The following is a 25,614-nucleotide window of genomic DNA, read 5'->3' as shown; positions in this document are numbered from 1 at the left end:
GCTGGCAGCTTGTTATTCTGTAGTAGTACTTCCAGTGGAACAAAGACTTAACACCCATTGTTCAAAATTTGAACAGGACTTCATTGTAATGTGTTTATTCTTATAGGAGAGATCCTGGTTCAGTGTTCCTAAGCTTCACAAGATGATAGAATTAGAACTGGAAAAAATCTTAAAGACCATAGAATATAACCCTTATGTCTTTATAGATAAGTAATCAGTTCATCCACTAAATCAGTTCATGCACTAATAAACATCTATTAAATACTTCCATTAAGTACTAAGCATGGAGGATACACAGAATGTACTGAAACTTTGGCTGCCTTCAAGAAGCTTACTTTCTAAGATGTGGAAACAGACTGGAAAAATTGTGAGTTATTGAGGTCAGCAGCTAGTAGAGGTCAGAAGCAGTATTTGGATATAGCTAGCATTTTAACCATATCAGCACATTACCTCTCAGTTTTGTTTTTAAAAGGATACCCAGGATGGCTTCTCTATTAAGCACTAGTGTCTTAGTATCTGGAAATATCCATCGACTATGGTCATTATAACAAAAACATACATAATGTCTTAGTATCAGAAAATATCGACTGTAGACTTGGTCACTATGACAGCAATATACAACTTAAAGTGATGGAGGTTACAAACTTGTTAGCCAGATTAAGGCACAGCAAGAATATTATATTCATTTCTGGAAATTTTATTCATTTTTAGAAAGGACATTTACAAATTATAGTAAATCTAAAGGAGGGAAGAAAGGGTAATTGGGGGGATTTGAAGCCATGCTATAGAAGGAACTCTTGAACCAAGTCAGGGTATTTGGCCTGGAAAAGAAATGGTAGAAGAGGAATGAAATAGTCTTCAAGTATGCCTATGTTTGAGCTAGAGGGCTGAAATGGGGAACAATAATAATAGTCAGCATTTCTGTAGCCCTTTGGGATTTGCAACATACTTTATACATTATCTCTTTTGAGATTCACAACTGCTATATGAGGTAGGTGTTTTAATTGTCTCCATTTTCCTATAAAGAAAACAGGCTAAGAGAGATTACTCAGCTTGCCCAGGATCACATAGCTAGTTAGTGACTGAGATGGGCTAGCACTTCCTGGCTCTAAGATCATCATTCATCACTGTGATACTCGGTGCCTCCAGACCCATCAGTAGAATTTTCTTTTCTTTTTTTTTTTTTTTTTTTTTTTTCTTTTTTTTTTTTTTTTTGCTGAGGTAATTGGGGTTAAGTGACTTGCCCAGGGTTACACAGTTAGGAAGTATTAAGTGTCTGAGGCCAGATCTGAACTCAGGTCCTCCTGACTTCAGGGCTGGTGCCCTATCCACTGTGCCACTTAGTTGTTCATCAGTAGAATTTTCAAAGAAGTATATTTAGGTTAATCTAAGGGAAAGAAAAGCCAACACCTTCCTAATATAATTATTTGAAATTAGAATGAAATGCCTCAGAATGTAGGGAGCTCCTACAGCATTCAAGTAGAGAATGGATGATGACTTGGTAGGAGAGAGAAAATTTCTGTTTAGTTATGGATTGGAGCAATTATCCTCTGAAGTTAACTGCTGAGACTATAATTCTGTATGAACATACACTTATCCCAACCTTACAAAATGGCACATAGACATTTCCTAAGTAATGAAATATATAATTTGTAAAAATGTCACACATACAAATGATCAATACAACAACACAGCCAAGATCTCTCTCTCCCTTCTTCTCATCTAACTTTTCTCTCTCCTCCTGTTTCTTGTTGTTGTTCTTTCTCTTTCTATCTCTCTGTCTCTCTCTGTAGGTCTCTCTCTCTCTCTCTCTCTCTCTCTCTTTCCCCCACCCATATACAGTGAGACCACTTGGAATTCCTTTTTTTTCTCTCTTTCTCTTTGAACTCTTTTTCAAGCAATCTAGGAAAATATGTCATCCTCTCTCCATTTGGTGGTATCAGGAATAAGAATCTATAAGGGTCTACAAAGCTCATCTAACCCTTTCATTTGTAAAATGAGGAATATCACGGCTATAAAGTTAATGTGATTTGCTCAAAGTGTGGGATAGCTAGTTAGTAGCAGAGCTGAAACAAGAACCCAGGCCTAACTCCTAGTTAATTCTACTACACACTTTGTTCTCTCTCTCTCCCTCTTCTCTTTATTATCTTTCTGTTTCTTTCTTTGCCTTCCATCTATATGTAAATATATATGTGTGTGTGTGTGTGTGTGTGTATAGATACATACATATATATATATATATATTATAGTTTATAAGCATAAGAGTAGTGCTAGTAAGTAGTAAGTGATACAAGCACAAGGATACAAGTATCCTTGGAAAAGAAAAACTCATGCTTTGAGAGTAAATCAATAAAATAAAGGATTATTATACTATCATTACTCTTTAAAATACTAACATAATAGCTAGATTTATAAAGTGCTTTGAAATTTGAAAAGCATTCCACCTATAGTATCTCATTTAATCTTTAATATCTGTGAGATAAGTACTTGTTATACCCTTTTTATAAATGAACTGAGGTAGAGAAAAGGTTAAGTGACTTGAATAGGAATTAAGTCAATTCTTCCTAATTCCAGTCTAGCATTCTGTTTTTCTACTACTAGCTGTCTAGAAGTTTCTTTTAAGACTTTAGAATCACTACAAAATTTACCAATTGTTTCCTTTCTTTTTCTCTCTCTCAGAAAATATGCTTTTTCTTTAAGCATTCTTATTTAGATGAAATAAACCTCTTAATGGATGATTTTTACTTTTTCAAAAATGTTATATTTCTATAAGGTGTAAGTAGTATAGTTTAGAGTGAAAATATTAGTGATCTGGGGGTCAAAACACCTGACTTCTATTCTTAGTCTTGCCATTTATCAGCTGTGTGACCTTGAACAAGTTATTTGGGCCTCACTTCTGCTCAAGTAAAGGAGTTAAACATAGGGAAGCATCATCTCAAAGCTCCTTCCAGCTCTAAGGTCCTATGATTCTAAATGATTATGCCCTTTATTTAAATTTTATTTATTTTTATTTTTAGATTGTCCTATGTCTTTTCTCCTCTCTCCTTCCAGAAAGTTATCTCATATAACAAAGAATTTATTTAAAGCAAAAGAGGAGGGGGGAAAGTGAGCAAGACTGAATAATGTATTTTTTTAAAAATCTCACAGTATATTAAATGTTCTATAGATCCCCACTTCTGCAAAGGACTGTGGAAAGTGACCTCTCATCTCTTCTTTGAAACCATGCCTATTCTCTGTATTTTTGCAGCATAAGTTTTTGATTATCTTCTGGTCATTGTTTTTCACTGATGTTGTAATCACTGTATATGTTGTTTTTCTTGGTTCTGCTTATTTCACTTCACATCAGTTCAAGTCTTTCATGTTTCTCTGGATTCATTGTATTTTGCACAATGGAATTTTACTGAGCCACAAGAAATATCTATTTTCCTTACCCATGTGCAGTATTCAACCATATTGTTGGTGAAATAGGCTTTGTGGATTGGCCTGGAACATTTATTGCTACTTATAAAATCATTTTGATGGGAAAAAATGTATTCTGGCTGAAAAACAGCCAGCTACCTTTTTTTGAAACCAAACCAATTTATTATCTGAAAACTGCCTTTTATTTATGAAAGATGATTTTTACATCAAGTACTTTTATACATTCCTCTCCCTTAAGAGTCATCCACTATTCTAAAATACCCTCCATCCATCCCTCCCTCCTATGATGAATGAAAAAAAACCTAAGAGACAGGCTTTCTGAGTAATTAATAATCAATTAGGTTAACCAGCAATCAATTAATTGATGGATGACAGTTTTTCTCAGCAACCAAAGGCAAAAGACATGGAAAGCCTAAAAGCTTTAAATAATTCTTGAAAGGCAATTGAAAATCAGCCCTGATTGTTGGCCATTTAATGGGGAGGTGGGTCACAAATGTTTTGTTCCTTCTTCTGAAAAATGGCTTGATCATGAGACTTGTCCAACAATCTAGACAGGGAAATCCATCTCCATCCAGACCTCTCTAGTTGGTTTTCTCCTTCTGTGAGTTGGGTAATACTAAAGCTTAATGGAAGGGTACTGTAGAAGAAAAGTTTCTTAGTTGGATGGGATCCAGCTCAAGATTGAACATGTTTCCTTGGAGGTAGACATAATCTCAGTCATATCCTTCAGCAGCTGACATTCTATAGGAGCTAGACCTCAATGAAAAAACAAAGAAGAAGAGTCTGGTTCCCAATTCAACAAATGGCTATTAATTTAGTAGTAAAGTAATAACACTCTCAAATCCTCAAAAATAACCTGGATTCCTGGCTTCTGAAATGGTCTCTTTGACTTAGAAGTCTAACAGCTATTACACAGTCTCAGTAAAAACAAATTATACTAGCTATTGTTATTCTTTATCAAGGTGCTTATTTAAGGCTATGCCATTTCCTTTCCTAATCATGAAACAAAATATTGCTTCAAGATGCACTCAGTAGTTTATTAAGTCATTTGCCTCAGATTCTGTACTCTTAATAGCAGTTCCTGTTTTAGGTGTGGTAAAGGAGATTAGTTTAGACACAAATTATTTATATAAAATTCTCTTGAGAGGCATATGTGTCATGGGATTGATATTAAGCTGATATTTTGCTGAGCTCACTTCCCCAACCTAACAAAAATCCTTTAGGAAGACAATAATTTTGATGATGATGATGATGATGATGATAACTCTCATTTCCTGGCACTTTAAGGTTTGCAAAAGTTTAGAGTTCATTTACATAACACTCATTATTCAGATTCAGGGTGTACCACTTAAGAATCAACCCAGGATGGATAAAAAATAAAAACAAAAAAAAAGCACATATTCACAAAGCTGATAAAACCTGAGAGTAATCATTTGTAATCTTTTGAATGTAAAGATATTCCATTTTTACTAAAAAGGAAATATAGCCTTAGAGAGTGTAAATTAACTTGCCCAGAATCCCACAGGTAATAAAGGGGTGAGCCAGATCTTTTACCAAGACTACTCTACTATAACTCTACTATATGATTGACTCATTAAATTTCTGAATATTTCTGGGTATTAGACATTAGGTGGCAAAAAGAAAAAAATTGTTCATATTTGCATAGTTGGTTGGGGCTTTGTTGTTGTTTCTTTGTTTTACAGAGTACATTCCTCCCAACAACTCTGTGAGGGTAACAGTATAAATTGAATTTGTTGTTATTTTTCATTTGTGTCTGACTTTTATTGACCCTATTTGGGGTTTCTCTGCAAAAGATACTAGAGTAGTTTGGCATTTTCTTCTCTAGCTTATTTTACAGATGAACGAACTTAACAAGGTTAAGTGACCTGCCCAGGCTGGCAATGACTCATATGGCTGGTCAGTTTGCAGCCAGATTTGAACTCAGGAAGATGACTCCACACCTGTCACTCCATCCACTGTTCCCCCTAATTGTCCCTGAGTAAAATTATTCTCCCATATGATAGATGAGGAAACTGAGTGTGAATGAAGTAGGTTTGAGTGTTATTGTCTCCAAATATGTGGTGAATGATCAATATTTATTTTGGTAGTAAAATTACATTTTCTAGAACAGGGAATAATTTGATTTTATCTTTGCATCCCAAGAACCTAGAATAATGCTCTTTATACATGTTACCTCCTCACAATCAGGGAATAAGTAGGGAACTGAATGTTTTCAAGATCAGTGAGTTTTCCAAAACATACTGTATAACATCAGTGCTGTTGATGGCATGTATACAGTGTCAAAATATAGGAATATAAAGAATTAAAAATAACACCATTCAGATGTGTAAAAATGCAGACAAGTCACACAACATGACATATGCATTTCCTGAGAAGTCATATGAATTGAATCTGGAAAAATTAAATTCCATTTTTAATGTCTAGGATGATCACTGTCAATTTGAGAAATTTTGTATTGATGATAATTCCCTTCTTCATTTAATCTGCTTTGTAAATATGCAGAATTTTTTTTTGGAGGTGAAGGGTGAGTGAGGCTACATCAAGCAGAAATATTTTGTGTTTGAAAGGAAATTCAAATCTAGAACTTCAACTGTGTCATCCTGGGCAGGATGCTCAAGCTGGCTGCCCCAGTGAATTGAGGATAATAATATCATTCATCATTAGGATTATTGTGAGGAACAAATGAAATCATATTTGTAAAATGTTTTGCAAATTTTAAAGTGCTGTACACATTTATCACCATTATCTTGTCATCATTTGTCCTCACATGTTTTGTTTTGCCTGACACATCATTTCAATTCAAAAATCATTTATTCAGCACCTACCATAGATGAGACGTGCTGGACTTTCAGAATTCAAAGATATATAAAAGATAGCTGCCTGCTCAACCTACGGTTTAAAAGAGGAAGGAAAAAAATGACAATAATTTTGATTATAAGACAGAAATCTGAATACACTTAAAGTTGGAAATGACCTTGAAGGCTAGAATCCAGTCCCCTCGTTTAACAGATTAGGAAACCTTGCTTACTCAAGATGAAGTGACTTGCCTAAGTACCTGAGATAGAGTTTGAGTTTGTCTTCCTGGCTCCTTTAGCATTTTATCCACTATGACTTCTAGCAACTTTTAGTGCAGAGAAAATGTCGGAGCAATATTCTTAAGATATTTGTTATAAAATGTTTGCGGGCTTTGGTTCTGAAAGTATTAAAGATTATAAACTAAAATGTATAATTCATTTTCAGGAATTTACAGGAACATTTCAAATACAATTATGACTTTGTGGATGCCATCAATGCTGCTCAGAACTCCTGGATTGCTACTGTGTATGAGGAATATGAAAAATTAAGTCTGGATCAGATGATTAAGAGAAGGGGCGGCTACAGTTATCCATATCCCAGGTAATACCCTCTCGGTTCTATCTTTTTTTTTTTTTTTTAAGAACTCAAAACCCTTGAATATCTTGTTTTCTACTTTTCCTGACTTTCTTGTTTCTATTAATGGTATTGATTATGATTTCTTAGTCACCTTGTTTTGAAAATTCCATGCTCCTCTATCCCCCGCCCAATATTAGTTGTTTTATTTATTGATCTTTTGGATCTGTCTCAGTGGCACCTCATCACCCTAACAGAGATCCTGATTCCTTCTTACCTGAATAATTGAAACAGTCATATCTGCTCTTCCTGCTTCTCCTCTCCTTGTATAGAGGCATCAGATTAACCTATAATACAGACCATCTTTAGTGTCTTCCCAATTCCATATGAGAGTAAAATTGACTTAAATGGAGCAGTAGATAAAGGACTCTTGGACCTGTAGTTAGAAAAACCTGAATTCAAATTCAGCCTCAGAAACTTATTAGAGAGACTGGTCCTGGACAAGTTAATTAATCATTGACTCAATTTCTTCATCTGAAAAATGAAAACAATAATATCTCCCAAGGTTGTTATGAGGATTAAATGAGACAGTATTTGAAAAGTACTTTGCAAATTATAAAGTAATACATACATGTTAAACTTTCTTACTATTTAAAAATAATAGAGATTATATCAACTCCTTACGCTCCAAACAGATCTCCTTCTGCTCACTTCAGTAAACAATCAATAAATTAACATTTATTAAGCACATACTATGTTCCAGGTGCTGTTGGAACAAGAAATCTAATTACTTAAACAAACCTTGCTTTCATATGAGCTGGAATACTTGCTAGCTCTTTAAAAATGCCCTTTCCCCAGAATCCTTTACCTTCCTTCTACATTCCCTCTCCTATTCTGACCTGCAAATTTCTAGTTATTAGAATTCTTTTTGTCCTTCAACCACATGATTTTGCCTGTTAATTTTTCTCCATCCACACCCCCAAAAGAGCTCATTATGACCATGCTAATTAATCAGACACTTTATTCATGCTTTTACAGCCTTGTTCTACCCAGCATCCCTGACTTTCCTTACCTCACATTTGCCCTCTATCTTTATCCAAGGTAGATTACTTTCACCCCTTGAACGATTAATGCACTAATTCCACTTCCATTCCTAATGCTGCTCTATATTCATTAAAAGCCGCCTCCCACATTTCAAACTATTCAGGTCCCTTGAGACCCAACTTGATAACTATCTTCTCCATGAATACTTGATTACATTAGGCAAAGATAAGGTTTCTTTCCTCTAATGTTCAGAACACATTAGGCTCAAAGGATCAAAGATTTAGAAGCAGAAGTCTTAGAGGTCATCCAGCCCAACTCTTTCATTTTTATTTACTTTCCATTGTTGCTATTCTGAATTTAAATATCCAATAAAGAATATTTCCAAATGCACAGAATATAAATTAAAAATGTATGTGAAAATATGATTATCAATTTCATGCTGCTTGCTTTTAAAAAAATTCCTACTTTGCTTTCAAAACTACTTTGTTTCTGTTCTTCCTTGGGACTTTCTTCTGTTTCCTTTTGTGCATTAATATATATATCAGTAATCCAGTCCTCTTATTTTACAAATGAAGTAACTTAGACCCAAACAGGGTAACTAATTTGCTCTAGATAGATAATATGCTCAAATCCTCTGACTAAGAGGCACAGAGTAATTGGAAGAGATACAATTCAATCCCAAGTTTTCTGCTTCAAAAATTAGCATGGTTTTTAATATAGCTATCTGTTGTCTGTGTGTATGTGTAAATAAAGCCTTTCCAATAAAAGCAGTTGGTTGTGTTTCCAGTGGACTTCCTCCTCTGATGGCTAACAAATTAGCCATGAATTTTTAAAGTCAGTATCAGTAGAGCTTAAATTTCATTAGATTTCACTAAATTAGAATGTTTAGGTATAACAAATAATAAATAACATTAATGAAAAACTAAATGTCAATGATGATGGAAATAGAAGAGGTGTCTCAAAACACTAGGTGATTGTCATGTGAATATTCTAGAAAATAATGAACAGAATTATAGAATTTGTAGATTTTGAGTTGGAAGTGCCTAAAGAGTCCATCTAGTTTAAGTACCTCATTTTACAGATTAGAAATCAAAGATGTGACTTGCCTCTGGCCATGAAGATGATAGACATTGGCTTTGAACCCAGATTGTTTAACTATAAATCCATTGCTCTTTCCCATGGCCTGAAATGCTCTGGGAACTGGAGGAGAAAAGATTTGCTCAGGGTCTTGAAGAATATCTGGCAAAGCTGAAGAGTATGTGGAAGTATGAAATGAAGTCATACCTAATACATACTAATTGTGTGGTCATAGACAAATCACTTCATGTCTCCAAAACTTCAGTTTCTTTATCTGTAAAGTGAGAAGAACAATATTTATGGAGCCTATTTGCAGGATGATTGTAAGGAAAGCACTTTAAACTTTAGAGGAAAAAGAAATGTGATGTAATTATTTAGAATAATAACTAACATTTACATACCACCTGAAGACTTGCAAATTACTTTTATATAGATTATCTTATTTGATACTTTCAATGATTTGAGTAGGGGTTGCTCATTTTATCAGTGAGGAAACCTGAAGAACAAAAAAATATTTCCCAGGATCATTCAGAGATTAAGTGTTAGATATAAGATTTGAATTCAGGTCTTCCTTACTTACACTCTAGAGCTGGAGTCACTAGAGTCCTCTAGCTTCTCCAAACTAGTACTTTGTAGAGAAAGGTCCAATTTTGGTTGGAGATTGTTATAAACATGCTTATAGTATTTTGTTATTTCTCCCTCCTTCCCTTCCTTCCTTCTTCCCTCCCTCCCTTCATTCCTTCTTCCCTCCCTTCCTTCCTTCTTCCCTTCTTCCTCCCTTCCTCCCTCCCTCCCTCCGTCCCTTCCTTCCTTCCTCCCTGCCTCCTTTCCTCCCTTCTTTCCTTCCTTTCTCCCTCCTTTCTTCCTTCCTCCCTCTTTCCCTCCCTCCCTTCCTTCCCTCTTCCCATCCTCCCTCCCTCCCTCCTTTCCTTTTTTTCCCTCTTCCCTTCCTTCCTTCCCTCCCTCCCTTCCCTTCCCTTTCCTTCCTTCCTTTTTCTTTTGCATCTCCAATAAAGTCCTTTGATTTTTCGAACTTAAATATCACTTTTGACAGTGACAGTACTACTCCTATAATTCTTTTTCCCCTCTATTTCAGTATTAATTAAAATTTCTTTGGTTATTGTTTAAGTGTGACAGACAAAGGGACAGATAAGAATTACCTTGCAAAATTAGTCATATAGAATTGTCTTCTGATGTATTTCTGTTGGTGTCTGGGTATTTGGGTGCACACAGTGAGAAGAGACATGTTCCTGGTCTGACAAAATGCAGCCACAAAGTAGGAAAGATCTCTTTTGTCAAGAATTACAAACCAAAAGTATTCTGACAAAGGAAAATCTCTGGCCTCTTGTGATTTCTCCATCATTTTTTTTTTTTTTTGAGTGCCAGCCTATACTGAGAATGTACACTTAGGAGACTAAATGGAAGGACAGAATTTAGGAGATTGTGTTGAACCAAGAGAAAATTATTGAGGTAGAAATGATTGTGTTGAACTTTTAGTTGCTTTTAGAGATAAAACATGTCAGTTGCAAGGAGCAGATAAAATCACGAATATAAAAGCACTTTGGAAGATATGAATTTATTACTGCTGTTAGTATGTTAAGCCCTTAATGAAACATTTAATTTTCATCTTGCAAGTGTAATTTTCACATTTTTATACTCAAGTCCTTGTGGTATAAATAGGATATTTTTGATGTTCAGTACTTTTTCTGAAGCTCCAATGACCACATTAGCAATAAGGACATAATTGTCCTCTAATTATTGTATCAGTATTCATCCTTTCTCCTCCAATTAGACTATACCACTATTTAGGGATGATTTGTTAGTTTTTTTTTTTTTTTTGGGGGGGGGAAGTTCCAAATCAACAAAAACATTAGTCAAGATAGATTGTACTTCAATATTTTTTTTTTGATGGATTGATGATTTCCATCAATCAGTCAAAAAGCATTTTTTAAGCCTCTGACATTATGCTACATGTTGCGGTCATGATGGCAAAAATACAGTAAGTTCTGTCCTTGTGGAGTTTTTGTTCTGCTGCGGAATCAACACACATCATAGCCATGATATATAAAATATATACAAAATATATGCAATTATTTCAAAGGAGTTGGAGAATCTGGGAGGAAAAGAATAACCTCATGGTAGCTAGAGGTAAGAGTTGGGTTTTGGAGGGAATTAATGATTTTCAGAGGCAGAATTGATGAAGTAGTGCATTCCAGGCATGTGGGACAGTCATTGTAAAGGCATAGAAATCATAATAATAATACTTTAAGGTTTGCAAAGTATATGTTATTTTATTTGATTTTCTTATAATATCTTATCTATTTACGGTAGGAGTTCATAACTGGATGTTTTTGTTTGCTTGGTTTTTGCCTTTTTTGTTTTGCTTTGTTTAACATGAACTGGCAATCTAGTGAAACTTGTGTACCCCTTCTTAGAATAAACTTTTCAAACTCATAAAATACATTTAATTACAAAGGAAATCAATTACATTGCAATGCAGTTAGCAAAACTTTTTTTTTTTTTTAACTTTCATGGAACCTGGTATAAAACTTGTTCATTGAGGTACTTGTACATTATTTTATAATTAAACCTACTTTGTTTTTATCCTATGTGATTCAGCCATATGTCTCTTCACCCTCTCATCCCCATCCCCAATCCCCTGCAGAAAATGTGCCTAAAGTGCTGGGGACCTCTTTATGTTTTTAAGATAGGTTAAAAAAACCTCTTTGATTGTTAGGGCCACTTTATACTTTCCTATACTCATTAGTATCTAGCATAATGCTAGGTAAATAATAATAAGCACCACCAGCAACACCTACTATGTATCAGGCACTATTCTAAGTGCTTTATAAATATTATCTCATTTTATCCTCTTCACAACCCTGAGAGATAAGTGCTAATATTATCCTTGAGAAAACTGAGTTAAACAGAGGTTAAATGCTTTGTCTAAGGACATACAACTATTCTGAGGTTGAATTTGAACTAACATTTTCCTGACTCTCAGTGCAATGCTCTAGTTACTGTGCTTCTATCAGATAATCATTAAATAATTATTAATTAATGGATCTCTTGTTTTCAAACTGATGAAGCAGATTATATCTAATGTGTTTCACATATCCTGTAGAATATTAAATCTCAATAGTTACATAATTGACTAAAAGGTTCAAAGAATACAAGATTCTACTATATTTTCTATTTGTGCAATTTTTAAAAAACTATTGACTTTGAAAAGCAAATCGGTTGTAAAGTTACTCATACATATAACCTGTAAATAAAAGGCTATTAAATAAAATTAAAAAAAAGAAGGGATGAAAGTGAGTAATGGAAATGGCGGTCACATATAGGTGAGAGTCTGCATTGTTGGAAGATATTGTTCAAATTGAGAAGACCGCAAATCCATTCATATTTTACTTTGAAGTAAGAATAAATAAGAAGGCATTTTGAAAAATAAAAAATATAAAAGAAAAGAAAATCAGTCTTAGAGGCTCAGGTCTGAGGACATTAGTATGCATATGTTAAAATCATATCAGAAACCTTGACACAAAATAATTTGTTCAATAACCATGTGGTTATTTATGTTAGATGAAGCCTTAAGTTGTGAGACATATGCTTTCCAAAAGAGTTTGTCATTATCATGAAGAACGTCTCCCCGCAATGAAATTCTACTACCTGGCATGTATTAAGCATTTATTATATAGTTGCTGAATAATTAACAAAAGAGGAGTATCCTATAAATAATGATGTTCTCTATATGCTCTTGTTTACTAATGACATGATGCTGATTGTATCATGATCCAGAACTTTATAGGACCTCCTCAATTTGATGATAATATTAGCTCACATTTATATAATTATTTAAGGTTTGCAAAGTGCAGTTACATGTTATTCATTTGATCCTCATAACAACCTTAGAAGGTAGATGCTAGATGCTATTATTATTCCTATTGTAAAGATGAAGAAACTGATGTTGAGAGATGTTAAGTGATTTGCCCAATACAATGAATATTAAAGTGACTGGCCTGATAGTAAAGGAAAATATAAATGTGTATATATAGAGAAATTTTGGGCCAGAAGTAAAACAAAGGAAGAAAGTAGGCTTAGTTGAATTTTAGACTGTGTAGTACTTTGTACTAGTCATAAACTGGTCCCCAGTATAAGGTCTACCCTTTTAATTCATATATTCCCAGTGATGACTAGTTCTATTCTGTATTGTTTTGAACTTTGAAACATCACAGACTTTGAGAAGCTAATGAAACAGGTTACCCAGAAAACTGTGGAGAAACAGACACATGGTAGGTGTAAGTAGGCTGCAGCACATATCCAGTGATAGTGTATAGTGAAGAACTATTGTAAAGGAGATATCATTAAGGAAATGTATAATTGGAAAAGGAGGTAGGAGCAAAAATAGAGAATCAAAGAGTTCTATTGGTATCCATGCACATGAAAAGTCTTAGAGCATGGGCCTGATGCACATTGGATTGATCTTCAGTAGAATTTGTATGGAAGGACATAATCAGAAGGAAAAGGGGTAGATGAATAGTTTTCTTTACTGATGAAGGGAATACCACATGAAAGAAACCATAAGTTTATTGAAGTTTTAATGTTAACTTTTAAGGAATTCAGTCTTATTCTATAAAGTTCTGAAGATAATCACATATAACCACCAATATCCATACCTTGTAGCATGTCAGTTTTGTTTATATTCTTTATTCAGTTTTAGTTAGCTCAAGATCAGGGACTGTGTTTATTTTTTCTTTCCATTGTTCCCAGCAGCAACCACCATGTGGTAGTAAAAAGTGTCCAATTAAATTATATCAAATGGAAAACACTAGCATGGTGAAAGCTTTATGGTTTAGATCATTAGTCTTTCCAAGAACCACATCCAAATATTAACTACAAAGGTGTTTGCATTGCAAAGAGCATTCCTATAGTGGTAGCTACATAGTAGTTGCAGATGTAGACCATTCTTTGGAAATGTCTAAGTATATTGTTGACATTCTTGAGGGATAGTCATCTTGTGCTATTTCTTTCATTTCTTTCTAAATTTCCTTTCTGTTTAGAAATGGGCATATTTTTCTTACAAAAGAAATAAATGGAAAAAAGGGAGAAGTTAAAGGGAATGGTAAAGGCTTATATATCCTTTTTTATGTCATAAACTTCTCTGCAGTGTTGTGAAAACTATTGGACCCTTTCACAGAAGAATGTTTTAAAATTCATAAAGATGTATCATATTAAAAGGAAATCAAATATTTTGAAAGTTACCATTTGTTTTTAATTCATAAAATCTCACATTAAGAACTCTTAGCTTGCAGAAATCTCTTCAAAGACTTGAACTGGAAACTGGTCTAAATCAAAATCAATCTGTGAATCAGCTGAGCTGCTAATATGTTTGTTTAGGATTTTTTTTTTTCCTTTTTCCTTCCCTGACTTTTAAAATTATGCACAGCAAGTTCAGTCATCAATCTCACCATAGATCTACTGCCTCTTAGCTATTTTACATGAACTGTGACTAAAGTTATGACCTAATTTCATGTATAGCTTGTCCATTTAGTCTAACTACAGTTTAGTCATGCCTTAATATTAATGTACAAGGATATCCCCAACTATTCATCATTCCTTCTCTCCCTATATAGTGGCTATTAGACTTCTTGCCTGCCCCAGTCCCTTGCTAAAACACATTAGAGAAAAGTGAGAAAGCCTAGGATGTAAAGGTGTGCCAAAGATGTCAATATCACAGGTGCTTGATAATAAGTATTGAATAAATATTTGTGGAATTGAATGTTTGGTGACTCATACATACATGGCAAACCATAATGTCAGCTTTCCATTCCCTATATTAATGCAAGAAAACAAAGTCCTGAGAAAACAGTGACTAATCCCAAATTACTTTTTATCATGATATAATTAGAAATCTATATGGTCAGTTTCCTTCAAACACTTACACCCACATCCATGAATATTTATTAATCCACCTCCCTTGTGATTGGCTTGGGAATCCATACAGGCTAATGGAGTAGCCAAGGAGAAGGACATGCATAATCTGCAAAATGAACAACTGAAACTTAACTAAATGCTAATCCGTGTATATTTTTCTTTTAGGCCAAAATCTGCACCATTGACCCATGAAATACTTCAAAAAACTTCAACTTTGCCAAAGTCTTGGGACTGGAGAAATGTTAATGGTGTCAACTATGTTAGTCCTGTTCGAAACCAAGGTAAAAAAAATGTCCCTTTGGATCCAGATCTTTGAAGGAATGATCATTGATGCCTTCGGTTTAAAAGGAGTTGCTTTTTCCTTTTCAAATAAGTAACTTTGCTATTACTACGTTGGAAAGTTTCACTGGGTCTATGACCAACCCACTATTCTGGAGGGCTTAGCTAATATTTAAGAATCCCAGCATATAGTGGGGCTTTGATAACTTAAAGGTCACATTGTTAAGTTGATTGTAATCTGCCTTTGTGAATGAAGAATTTTGGTTAGAGCCAGGCTTGTGCAAAGTCAAATCATAAAGTCAAATTTATTTTCATAAATTTGGTATAGTAGGTGTGAACTTGATAATTTTCCTTCTAAACACTTTCTGGTAGAAAATTATCCTATATTTTTAGTCTATAGTCATTTGTACCAATTATTTATGCCATTGTCAGGTGTATAACTTTTAGGATCATTTTGTAGCCAAATACTCTACACATGACTGATTCTTTTACCATGAAACAGGAGTGGAGTATGCTGTCTGAAAGCCAGCATAGTAAAGGTCTCTTGGTGACCCCATAAATTTGCCACCTATGTATAAAATTATTCTTAATCTTTTTAGGACAACTGGTTACATCTGTTATTGTATGTACACTGATTTAGTATATACCTTCTTCCATAGCTCTTGTGACTCTCTTGTGCAAGTCACTACCTCCCTATTCCTTCCTCAGTTTCATCCAAAAAAAAAAAAAAAATGAAGAGGCTGATTTGGCAATTTCTAAATTCCTTTCAGTTCTAGATCTGTGGTCCCATGACTTTAAATTTAATGTCAGAGACTTTATCTTACTGTTTTCCTAAAGGCCATTTCAGCCATTTAGAAGTAGTTAGCATATACAGTGGTTAGAGCTCTGGATCTTGACTCAGAAAGCTCAGATGTAGCCTCAAACACTTAATTCCTATGTGACTTTGGACAAGTCAAGTACTTAATCTCTTTCTACTTTAGTTTGTCATTTGTAAAATGTGCACAATAATAGCACCAATCTCACAGACTTCTTGTGAGAAGTAATTATATTTGCAAAGCCCTTTGCAAATCTTAAAGCAATATGCAAATAGTAGTCATGTAAAAGTCTGTATACTTTCACCACTCCCTGCCACCCCTTCTTTGGGAATAAGCCTGGCCTCCATGGGATGACAGAAATAGAATGGAGAAAAGATTGAGATATAGGAATGGCTTAGCTGGAGATATAAATCACAAAAGATTAGCTCCACTTATTATTAGAGGTATTCATTTAAGAGGCAAAAAGTAGAAATTCCTAAAGCTATGATGTCCTTCTGGCAAGGGTTAGCTTTTTTTCATTTTTCATTATTCTCTGTTTGGTATTTGGACATTCCTTTATTAAATAAAAGAACTGAATTCACTCATAATCTACATGTCAGCAGATTCTTGGGAAAAACAAAATTTTCACAACTTCTCCTTTTTTTCTTCCTCTTAATTTTTAATGTTTTACAAAGGGGAAAAAACAGAGATTCATTTTTGTGGAACTGAATTTTGATTTTTGATTTTCTCATCCCTCATTTGAAGAACTTGGAAATTTCCACTAACTCTAAGATATCAGCACATCAACCCAATAGAATTCATAGAATCAACCACAGTAAAAGGAAATGCACAACTTCTTTTTCCAGAAAACAACAGAACCCTTTCTCCTAGTGTGGGCAGCCTGGTCTTTTTGTCATGTTGGTCAGAAAAGGCCCTCTTTAAAACAGAACAGCTCACATTTAAAGTCATTTGAAGCTCAGTTCCTTCTGCATTTAAGAGAAAAAAAGACACATCCTTAATCAAAGGGATTTAAGGAATCTGTGTATGATGTTCATATTAAGTAGAGAAGCAGTTTTAAGAGACTAATCAATTTGTTTCCCCCAGAGATTCCTGGGAGAGAGAGGCAGAAAGTTATTTTATTCTACTAAAGTCCTGATTCTAAATACTTTTTTCTCAAGAATTATACAATTTTAAAGTTGGAAGGGATATGAGAGAGCATCTAGCCCTAATCTGGTCATTTTACAGATAAGGAAAATGAGTCTCAGTTATGTAGAGTTGATGTGTTAAATTAATATAATGTTATGCCACTATTAAAGAATATTATCTCCTGATAAGATGAAAGTCAATATAATTATGTAACTAATTCTTAATTATAGCTCAGTGATAACAGCCAGTATTTGTATACTACTTCAGGCTTTGTAAAGTGCTTTACAAATAGTTCAATTTATTCTCACAACTCTGGTAGTTAGATTCTATTATTCCCATTTTACAGATGAGGACACCAAGGTATGCAAAGTTTAAATGATTTAAATAGGGTCACTCAGCTAGTAAGTTTCTGAATTACCTATGAACCCAGTTCTCCCTGAGGTCTAGTTCTCTCTCACTGTACCATCTAACTATCCAATAAAGATGGGCAAAGTCTTCCCACAAGATTCGAGATGAATTTAAAGATCTAAGAGCCTTATATTGTGTGTCTTTGGGGAAAAAAGAAATCTATATGAAAATTTTTACAGATGTGAAGCAATTAGATAAGAGATAAAGGTGGTATTTTCTAGTTCTCTTCTTCCCTTACCCTTGTCAAGTAGCTCACTATGATTTAACCTTGTCTGCTCTGGCAAATAAGCAGTGTGATGTATTGAAGATCATGCTAAATCTGGAATCAAGTAATCTTGGTTGAAATCCCAATATTGCCACTTATTACCTGGATGATTTTGGACAAAGCTTCTAACCAATATAAGCTTCAGTTTCCTTATCTATAAAATTAGAAATTTGCACTGGATGACCTCCTTATGTTTTCCAATTCCAGATTTCCAACCATATTTCATACTTATTTCCACCTCTGAATTCTCGTTCAAATGTTCATATGGACATTTGTACCTGATCTGTGGTTGTGCCTTCTAAGCTCATGTTGGTGTGATAAGCCACAGTTAGACACAGTGTACTTTTATTTTTATTATTATTATAGCTTTTTATTTACAAGTTATATGCATGGGTAATTTTACAGTATTGACAATTGCCAAACCTTTTGTTCCAATTTTTCCCCTCCTTTCCCCCAACCCCCAGGCAGGTTGACCAATACATGTTAAATGTGTTAAAGTATAAATTAAATACAATATTAATATACAAGACATACTATACTTTGACCCCAACATAGCAATGTCATTTTATTTCTCTTTGAGAATGAAGGGCAATGACCAACCAACCAATAATTTTCCATACTCATTTTAACATTCTCTTTTTCTGTTTCTCATAAACATCCTCTCAAAAAACACATTCTTAAAGCAATCTCCTTCCCTTCCCCAAACATCCATTCTTTTGAGCTGAAAAAAATTCCTAGAGGAAATATAATATACTAGGAGATAAAGATCCCCATTGCTTTTGCTAGTAGTTGTTTTTCTGTAATAAATGGAGACTCTTAAAGCTAAATATATTTGCTAATAACAATGGAAATCAGTGATTATAATGTCTTCCCTAATCTTTCTCTATATTTTTCTTCTCTTTTAGAATATGAATGTAATTGTATTTAGGTGAGGGTGGGAGTGAGGTTAGAGATGAGGGTAAAATGGTTTATGAGTAAATAACCATGACCTGAGATCTGTAGTTCTGTAACATTCATATGCACAGTAAAAATATCTTGAATTAGGCCTCAGTATGGAGATGAGAAATTATCTGGTGATTAGTCATTTATCAAGTAGACAGTTGTTAAGTATAAAAGATTTGTGGAACACAGGTACTTTCTTTAAGAGAATGCGAATGCTTTAAAGATACATAAATACTCGGGCTATATCAATCACTCCTGAATTCAAGGTCTGTAATAATAGTGACATGACTGATCGTGAGTTTAAGTCTGTTGTAGCCCCATACTTGACATATTCTTTATGTTTCCTGAAGCTTTTTTGCCTCACAGTTGGTTGAATTTGAACTATATGAGAGAAAGAAGAAAAGGGGAAAAGAAAATCTAAAGTAAAATTATGAAGCTCCAATTGGGTTTTCTATATGGTGCAAATGCTTTAAAAATATATTAATAGGATAATGAGTTTTGCATTTTGCTTGATTGTGTATCAATTCTGTATGACTACATGGAAAGATAACACTCATAAGGATTCACATGTCTTGTCTGTCTCTGTTTCTCTAGCAAACTGTGGCAGCTGCTACGCATTTGCTTCCCTGGGTATGCTGGAGTCAAGAATTCGTATTAAAACCAATAATTCTCAGGTGCCAGTGTTAAGTCCCCAGGAGATCGTGTCTTGCAGTGAATATTCTCAAGGTAATTATAATAATGGTATATATCTCTATAGCATTTTACATGTATCTGGCAGTTAAGACAAGGTAATATGATAAAAGACCCATGATAATTGATCACTAAGATTTATTGAATATACTGCATGAGTCACATAGAAAAGGGACCTTTCCCTTTTGCTGTGGGCATCCACAAGATGAGCCAGAAATATTCACATGAATCACCATGAAGCTTTGCCTGAAAGCTACAAGCATAGTATAGTTTAAAAATCACTGGCTCTAAACTTGAATATGATAGTAATTTTTTAAAATAATAGCTCATATTTGTATACTGTGTGCTTTGCAAATCACTTTACATGAGAAAAAATGCGGTGAATTAACCAGTAGGGGAGAATAGGATAATAGATTTAGATTTAGAAGGGACTCTTAAAGCTATCTATTCCAAGGCTTTGATTTTGCAGGTGATTAAATAATTATTAAGCACCTAATATATGCTAGATCCTGTGCTAAATGCTAAGCATATACATACAAAAGGGAAAACAATTTCTGCTTTCCAGAAATTTGTATCCTAGCCAGAAAATGGGGATGCAGCATATATAGATATTAACTATATTCATAATCTATTTTTAAAAAAATGAACAGAGTGTATTTGGGGGGGGGGGATTTCCCAATTTCTTGGTGATCTCAGGATAGACTATGCTGAAGATGATGATTAAGTTAAAATTTGAAGGAAACTATGATTACCAGAACTACAGGTCAGGAGGGAGCACATTCCAGGAATGGAGAACAGCCAATATAAAGACATCGGGGGAAAATGAAGTGTCATGTATAAAGAAGGCAGAGTAACTGAATTTGGCAGAACCTTAAGATGAATAAAAAAATATATTTTGTAAGAAACAAAGTTAAAAATGAGTCAGTTTGCAAAAAACTTTAAATGCCATATGGAAGAGGTTATAATTTATTATAACTTTTAAAGGGGGGAAACACTGGAGATCATTTAGCAGTGAGGTGACATGTTTGGAAATATGCCTTAGGAAAATCTCTTTAGCAGCTGTGTGAAGGATAAAATAGAGTGGAGAGAGATTTAAAGTGGGGAGACTGACTAGTGGGTGATTTTAATAGTCTATGAGAAATAAAAGAGGTACCACAAAATTGGAGATGGGCAAATTTTGTAGTAGTTTTCTAAAGTGGAAATAGAAGAGTCTGCAAACTGGAGATGAGTGGGATTTGCTTTTATTCCTGGGAAAATTCAGGTCATGTCAATTAACTTTTTTTTTTTTCCTTTTTGACAAAAGTACTAAACTGGTAGATGAGGGAACATCTTTAAATTTAAGCTACCTAGATTTTAGCAAAGTTTTAAACAAAGTTGTTCATATTATTCTCTAGGAGAAAAGAAGAGGTATGGATTAGACGATGATATAGTAAGAGTAATTGTTAATGGCAAATAAATGATGCACTGGATAGAATATATCTGAAGTCAAAAAGATCTGAGTTCAAATTGGCCTCAAGAATCTAACTAGAATCAGCCTCTAGCACTTACTTGCTGGGTGATCCTGGGCAAGTCACTTAAACGCTATTTGTCTCAGTTTCTTCAATTATAAAATGAGAATAATATTATAAAAAATTTATCAGGATTGTTGTGAGGATCAAATGAGATAACAATTGTAAAGTTCTTAGCACAGTGCCTGGTGCATAATAAGGACTATATAAATGTTCGCTGATAGCATTGTTACTGTTATTAGTAGTTCAATATCCATGTGGAAAAAGATCTCCAATAGAGTACCTTAGAGATCTGTGTTTGGTGCTATGCTAAACAACATATTTATCAGTAATTAGGATAAAGGCATAGATGATTTGCTTATCACATTTATAGATGACACAGAGAAGGAAGGAACAACTGAATGAAAGGATCCAAAAGTGAGAGCATTGTACTGAATTTAAAGATAAAATTCAGTAGGGCTCAATATAAAGTCTTCCATTTGAGTACCAAAAAGTCACCTTTACAAGCATAAGATTGCAGAGGCATGGATGATTAGACAATTGTTCTGAAAAACAAATCTTAATTTTTTTAGTGGACTATAAGTGGTCAACAGTGGGATGAGATAGCCAAGGAAGCCAGTATGATCTTAGGCTACATAAAGAAGAAGGAATTCATGGAAAAAGCAGGGAGAATGTCTGAGGGTTGGTAAACATCAGTTACAGGATCTGAATTGAATAGTGAATTTGGAAAGAGTAAAGATGAAAGAAGGAAAGGTTCCTAAACTATAGCTATTGAATGGAAGTTTAGGAATAATAATGGAGAGAGGAGGATACTGATTTTACCTTTTTGTCAAATAAATGGTATGAAGGAAGGTTTAGTCAGTTAAAGAAAGGATGGCCAAAGGGCTGAATCACCATTTGAGAGGAATTAGTTCTGTAACCAAAGGCTGGAAGGAGGGTGAAAGGAAAAGGTCTAGAATAAAAAGAAGCTTGTTCTTTATAAAACTGGAGTTTCTAAGGGCACAGTAGAAGCAGCTGGCAAGTAGGAACTAGAAAATTGTTGGGGCAGTGTTGAGTTATATGGGAATGAGAGAGAGGACATCCCTTATTGGTAGAAGAAATTGGATCTTTGGCAGTGAGGGAGTCAGTATCACAGGGATTGGGAATCTAAACTGGAAGTTTAATGACCATTGGGAAATAGATATAAAACAAAATATCTACAGATAGGAGCATCTAAACTAACAAAGACAGGTAAGCAGAGCATTCGAGGTCAGGAACCATCTTTGTAGTCCTCCACCCCAGGTATTCTTCCCTGGAAGATTTTGCCCCTCTCACAGAAGCAAGGATCTAATGTTTTGGTGTTATAGAAAGACCTTTTGACTTGGAGGCTTGAGAACTTGAGTTTAAATTTCATATTTGACAATATTAGCTATATGGCTCATGTTAAGTTCTTCACAAGCTTTAAACCACTTTATAAATGTTGATTGTTGGTGATTATCTCATTTGATTTAATTTTGACTTGTTAGCTGTGTACTTTAGAGCAAGCCATTTTAACTTTGCTAGACATCATTTTTTTTTTTTTTCATTTAAAAATTGAAGCGTCGGATTAAATAACCTACATTTCCTTTAAGCACTAAATTCTATGTCTCCATGACATGTCAGAATTGGTCTCCCCTACATTTAACTTGTAGGCATGTTTGCTTTTAATTCTCTCCTTAGCTTTCTGAATAGGCCAAACTTAGGTTATAAATATAAAGCTCCATGGGACTTGATGATGATGGAATATTGTCCAACATAAAAAGTTCTCCAATTTCAAATGCTGCTTATGACCTAGTTCCAGCTTAGCAGAAGACAGTTCTGGGTAAATAATTAAAACCTGGCAGGCATATTTCTCCTGTTTTATAAGAAATGAAGAGAAATAAATTAATTCATGGGCAGCAGAAGGAAAGGAAGAGTAGTAAAAAAAAATGGGAATCATTTCAGTGGAGGAATATCACTTAACGTGCTCTTTTTACTACCTCTCTTAGGCTGTGAAGGTGGCTTCCCTTATCTCATTGGGGGGAAGTATGCCCAAGATTTTGGACTGGTGGAAGAGGAATGCTTTCCCTACCAAGCTTATGATTCTCCATGCACTCCAAAGAAATGTTCTCGTTATTATACATCTGAGTACCACTATGTGGGAGGCTTCTATGGAGGCTGCAATGAAGCTTTGATGAAGCATGAACTGATTCAGAATGGACCCCTGACCGTTGCTTTTGAAGTATATGATGATTTCATTCACTATCGGACAGGAATCTATCATCACACAGGGCTGAGGGACAATTTCAATCCCTTTGAATTGACCAATCATGCCGTTCTTCTCGTAGGCTATGGCACTGATGAAAAGACTGGCGAGGATTACTGGATAGTTAAAAATAGTTGGGGAACTTCTTGGGGTGAGAATGGTTACTTCAGAATCCTCCGAGGCACTGACGAATGTGCCATTGAGAGCATAGCTGTGGCTGCCACACCAATTCCCCAATTGTGAGGTATTTCTTCATTCATCTCACTCCATCTCCGTATATTAACTCAGGAAAAATTTAAGAGTTCAGTAGAGCTTTTTTTGAAATCTTCTGTTTCAGAATTTCTTCTTAAAACTCAAAGGTGCCCACTAAGATTCAGCTTCAAACTCATTTTGGATATGAGTCTATCAAAAGACCTTTTTTTTTTTTTTTTTTTTAAACAACCAACAAACACTGTTAAATTATATTTACTATAGAAAACACTGGAGAAATGATAATTTGTAACTCAAAAAAATAATTTGTATTTCAAAGACATGTTGTTTAAAAAAAAATTGTGCCTTATGTCTATAAAGCACCAGATGTAAAACCACCATGTAAAAATGGATTTTGTTGTATGAATCATGAGGGGAGTGATTGTGTTCATTAAAAGGAATTTTATTGCTTGACAAATGTTCAAGTGAAACCTCTGGCGTGTTACAGCTTGTATATTTCAGAGAGTTTTTATACATGGAACTTTAAAAATTACTATATGAGACAGGGAAGCAAAAGGCCTCTTGAATAATTCATTTTCACAATCAAAACACTGAATTATTTGCTAGGTCTGTATAATAGATGTTTGTCCTCTTTTTTGCCCCTTCTTTTACAGTACTGAACAATGTCTTGAATTATTTCAATCTGATTGGTCATTCTTTATGGGTCCAGAGTCTAAGGTTATAGGAGAAATATGGTTTATGGGAAAAAGGAATGTGAGTGGATTTTGGTGTTTAGAAGTGGCTGTCTTAATGACTCACCTAGCTTAATGTTGACTAAACTGGGATAGCTGAAACAATATGATTTTTAGAAATAATAAAAGCTAACTACTTGAAATTATTAATAAGAGAAGGTGGGTGGGGGGTATAGCAGTGAAAACTATTCTTTCAAATAAACACTAAAGGTGAGGGACATAGCTAGGAGAAGAAAGACTACTAGCTACCTTGGAAATTTTACTCCATTGGTGGTTTTTCAGAAAGAACCATAAGCAAATACATGTAGTAGGCTTTTTAAAGAAAAATGTTTTCTGTGTTCTTTTATCTTCATGTCTCCAGCTCTTAGTATAGTATACTTTACTTAGGAGGTAGTCAACAAACTTTAGAGTCGAATGCCAAAGTTTAAATAATAACTAATCCCATCTTTTTGTCTGGATTTTTCCATGGATTTTCCATACATTGAGGCTGATCTTTACTTCCTGGTATGTAAGAGAAAATACATGAAATTCTGTCATTTGTGAACTGTGAATGTCAATTTTATTTGTTAAAGTCATTGATGGCCAATAATATATATTATATATGTGTATATGTTAACATATACATGTTTAATATGTTATATAGATTAGAAAAACAAATAATAATTTGCTCATTATTTTCTCTAGAGGTTCATTAACTAGTCACACACATACTCTCAATCAAATCACTTTATAACACTTTAATATTTCTGCTCTGCTTCATGTTGAGTAACAACTAGTGGCTATATATCTTAGGAATATAAGGAGATTGAATAAATAATGTAATTAGAAAAAAGGCTTACACCTATAAAATTTAAATCCCACAGTGATCTGGCAGAATTTAGTATTTAGAAGCCCCTCAAATGGAGTGGAAGTCTATGGTAATCTCACTACTCAGAGAGGGTACCATTGTAAAGTACTTTTGTTTAATGTGGGAATTGTGTGTTATTTTTTTCAATGGAAAAACACTTTGCTCCTGATCTCACTTAAGCAGAATTCATTTGTCCCTCAAGTTGGACTATGTGATACTTCATAGCATCATTAAAATAAAGAGCCACTAGACAAAAGATAGACACCTGAAAGAACTGGGAGGAATTCCTCTGACATGGAGAAGGTAACTGGGGCAAGGGCATTTCCAGAGGGAAAAAATAAACTTGTATATAAAGCCACAGGAGAATTTTAACCATGAAGGTCAGGAAAAGAAAGAGGAAGGGTAAATTTTTTCATCAAATTTCCCAAATCTACATACAAAACGATTTATAGAATCTTACAAGATCAATTTCAAGTGAACTAAAAACTCTATACCATCCATCTCATAACTGGTCATCCTATCATTGGATTATAAACTCCTTCAGGGCGTGGGCTATCTTTTACCTCTCTTTATTTCTCCATTCCTGAGTACCATGCCTGCCCCATATCAGATACTTAATATGTTGATTGTTCTTCCATTTGACACTTGAGAGAATTTCAGGGATGG

General features: G+C 34.3%; 1 protein-coding gene across 1 annotated transcript in view; it reads left to right on the top strand.

The window, feature by feature from the left end:
- Positions 1-23,844, top strand: part of CTSC (cathepsin C) — a 49,280-nt gene extending 25,436 nt beyond the window's left edge. The window contains exons 4-7 of the mRNA XM_012546760.3: positions 6,682-6,837; positions 15,031-15,146; positions 19,294-19,425; positions 22,904-23,844. Coding sequence (XP_012402214.1) covers positions 6,682-6,837; positions 15,031-15,146; positions 19,294-19,425; positions 22,904-23,403 — 904 coding nt within the window. The 3' untranslated portion in view covers positions 23,404-23,844. The remainder of the gene's footprint in view (positions 1-6,681; positions 6,838-15,030; positions 15,147-19,293; positions 19,426-22,903) is intronic.
- Positions 23,845-25,614: the final 1,770 nt, after the last annotated feature.

Source organism: Sarcophilus harrisii, chromosome 3 (assembly GCF_902635505.1).
Source record: "Sarcophilus harrisii chromosome 3, mSarHar1.11, whole genome shotgun sequence".
Classification (NCBI taxonomy): domain Eukaryota; kingdom Metazoa; phylum Chordata; class Mammalia; order Dasyuromorphia; family Dasyuridae; genus Sarcophilus; species Sarcophilus harrisii.
This window is presented reverse-complemented; position numbering and strand designations above follow the sequence as displayed.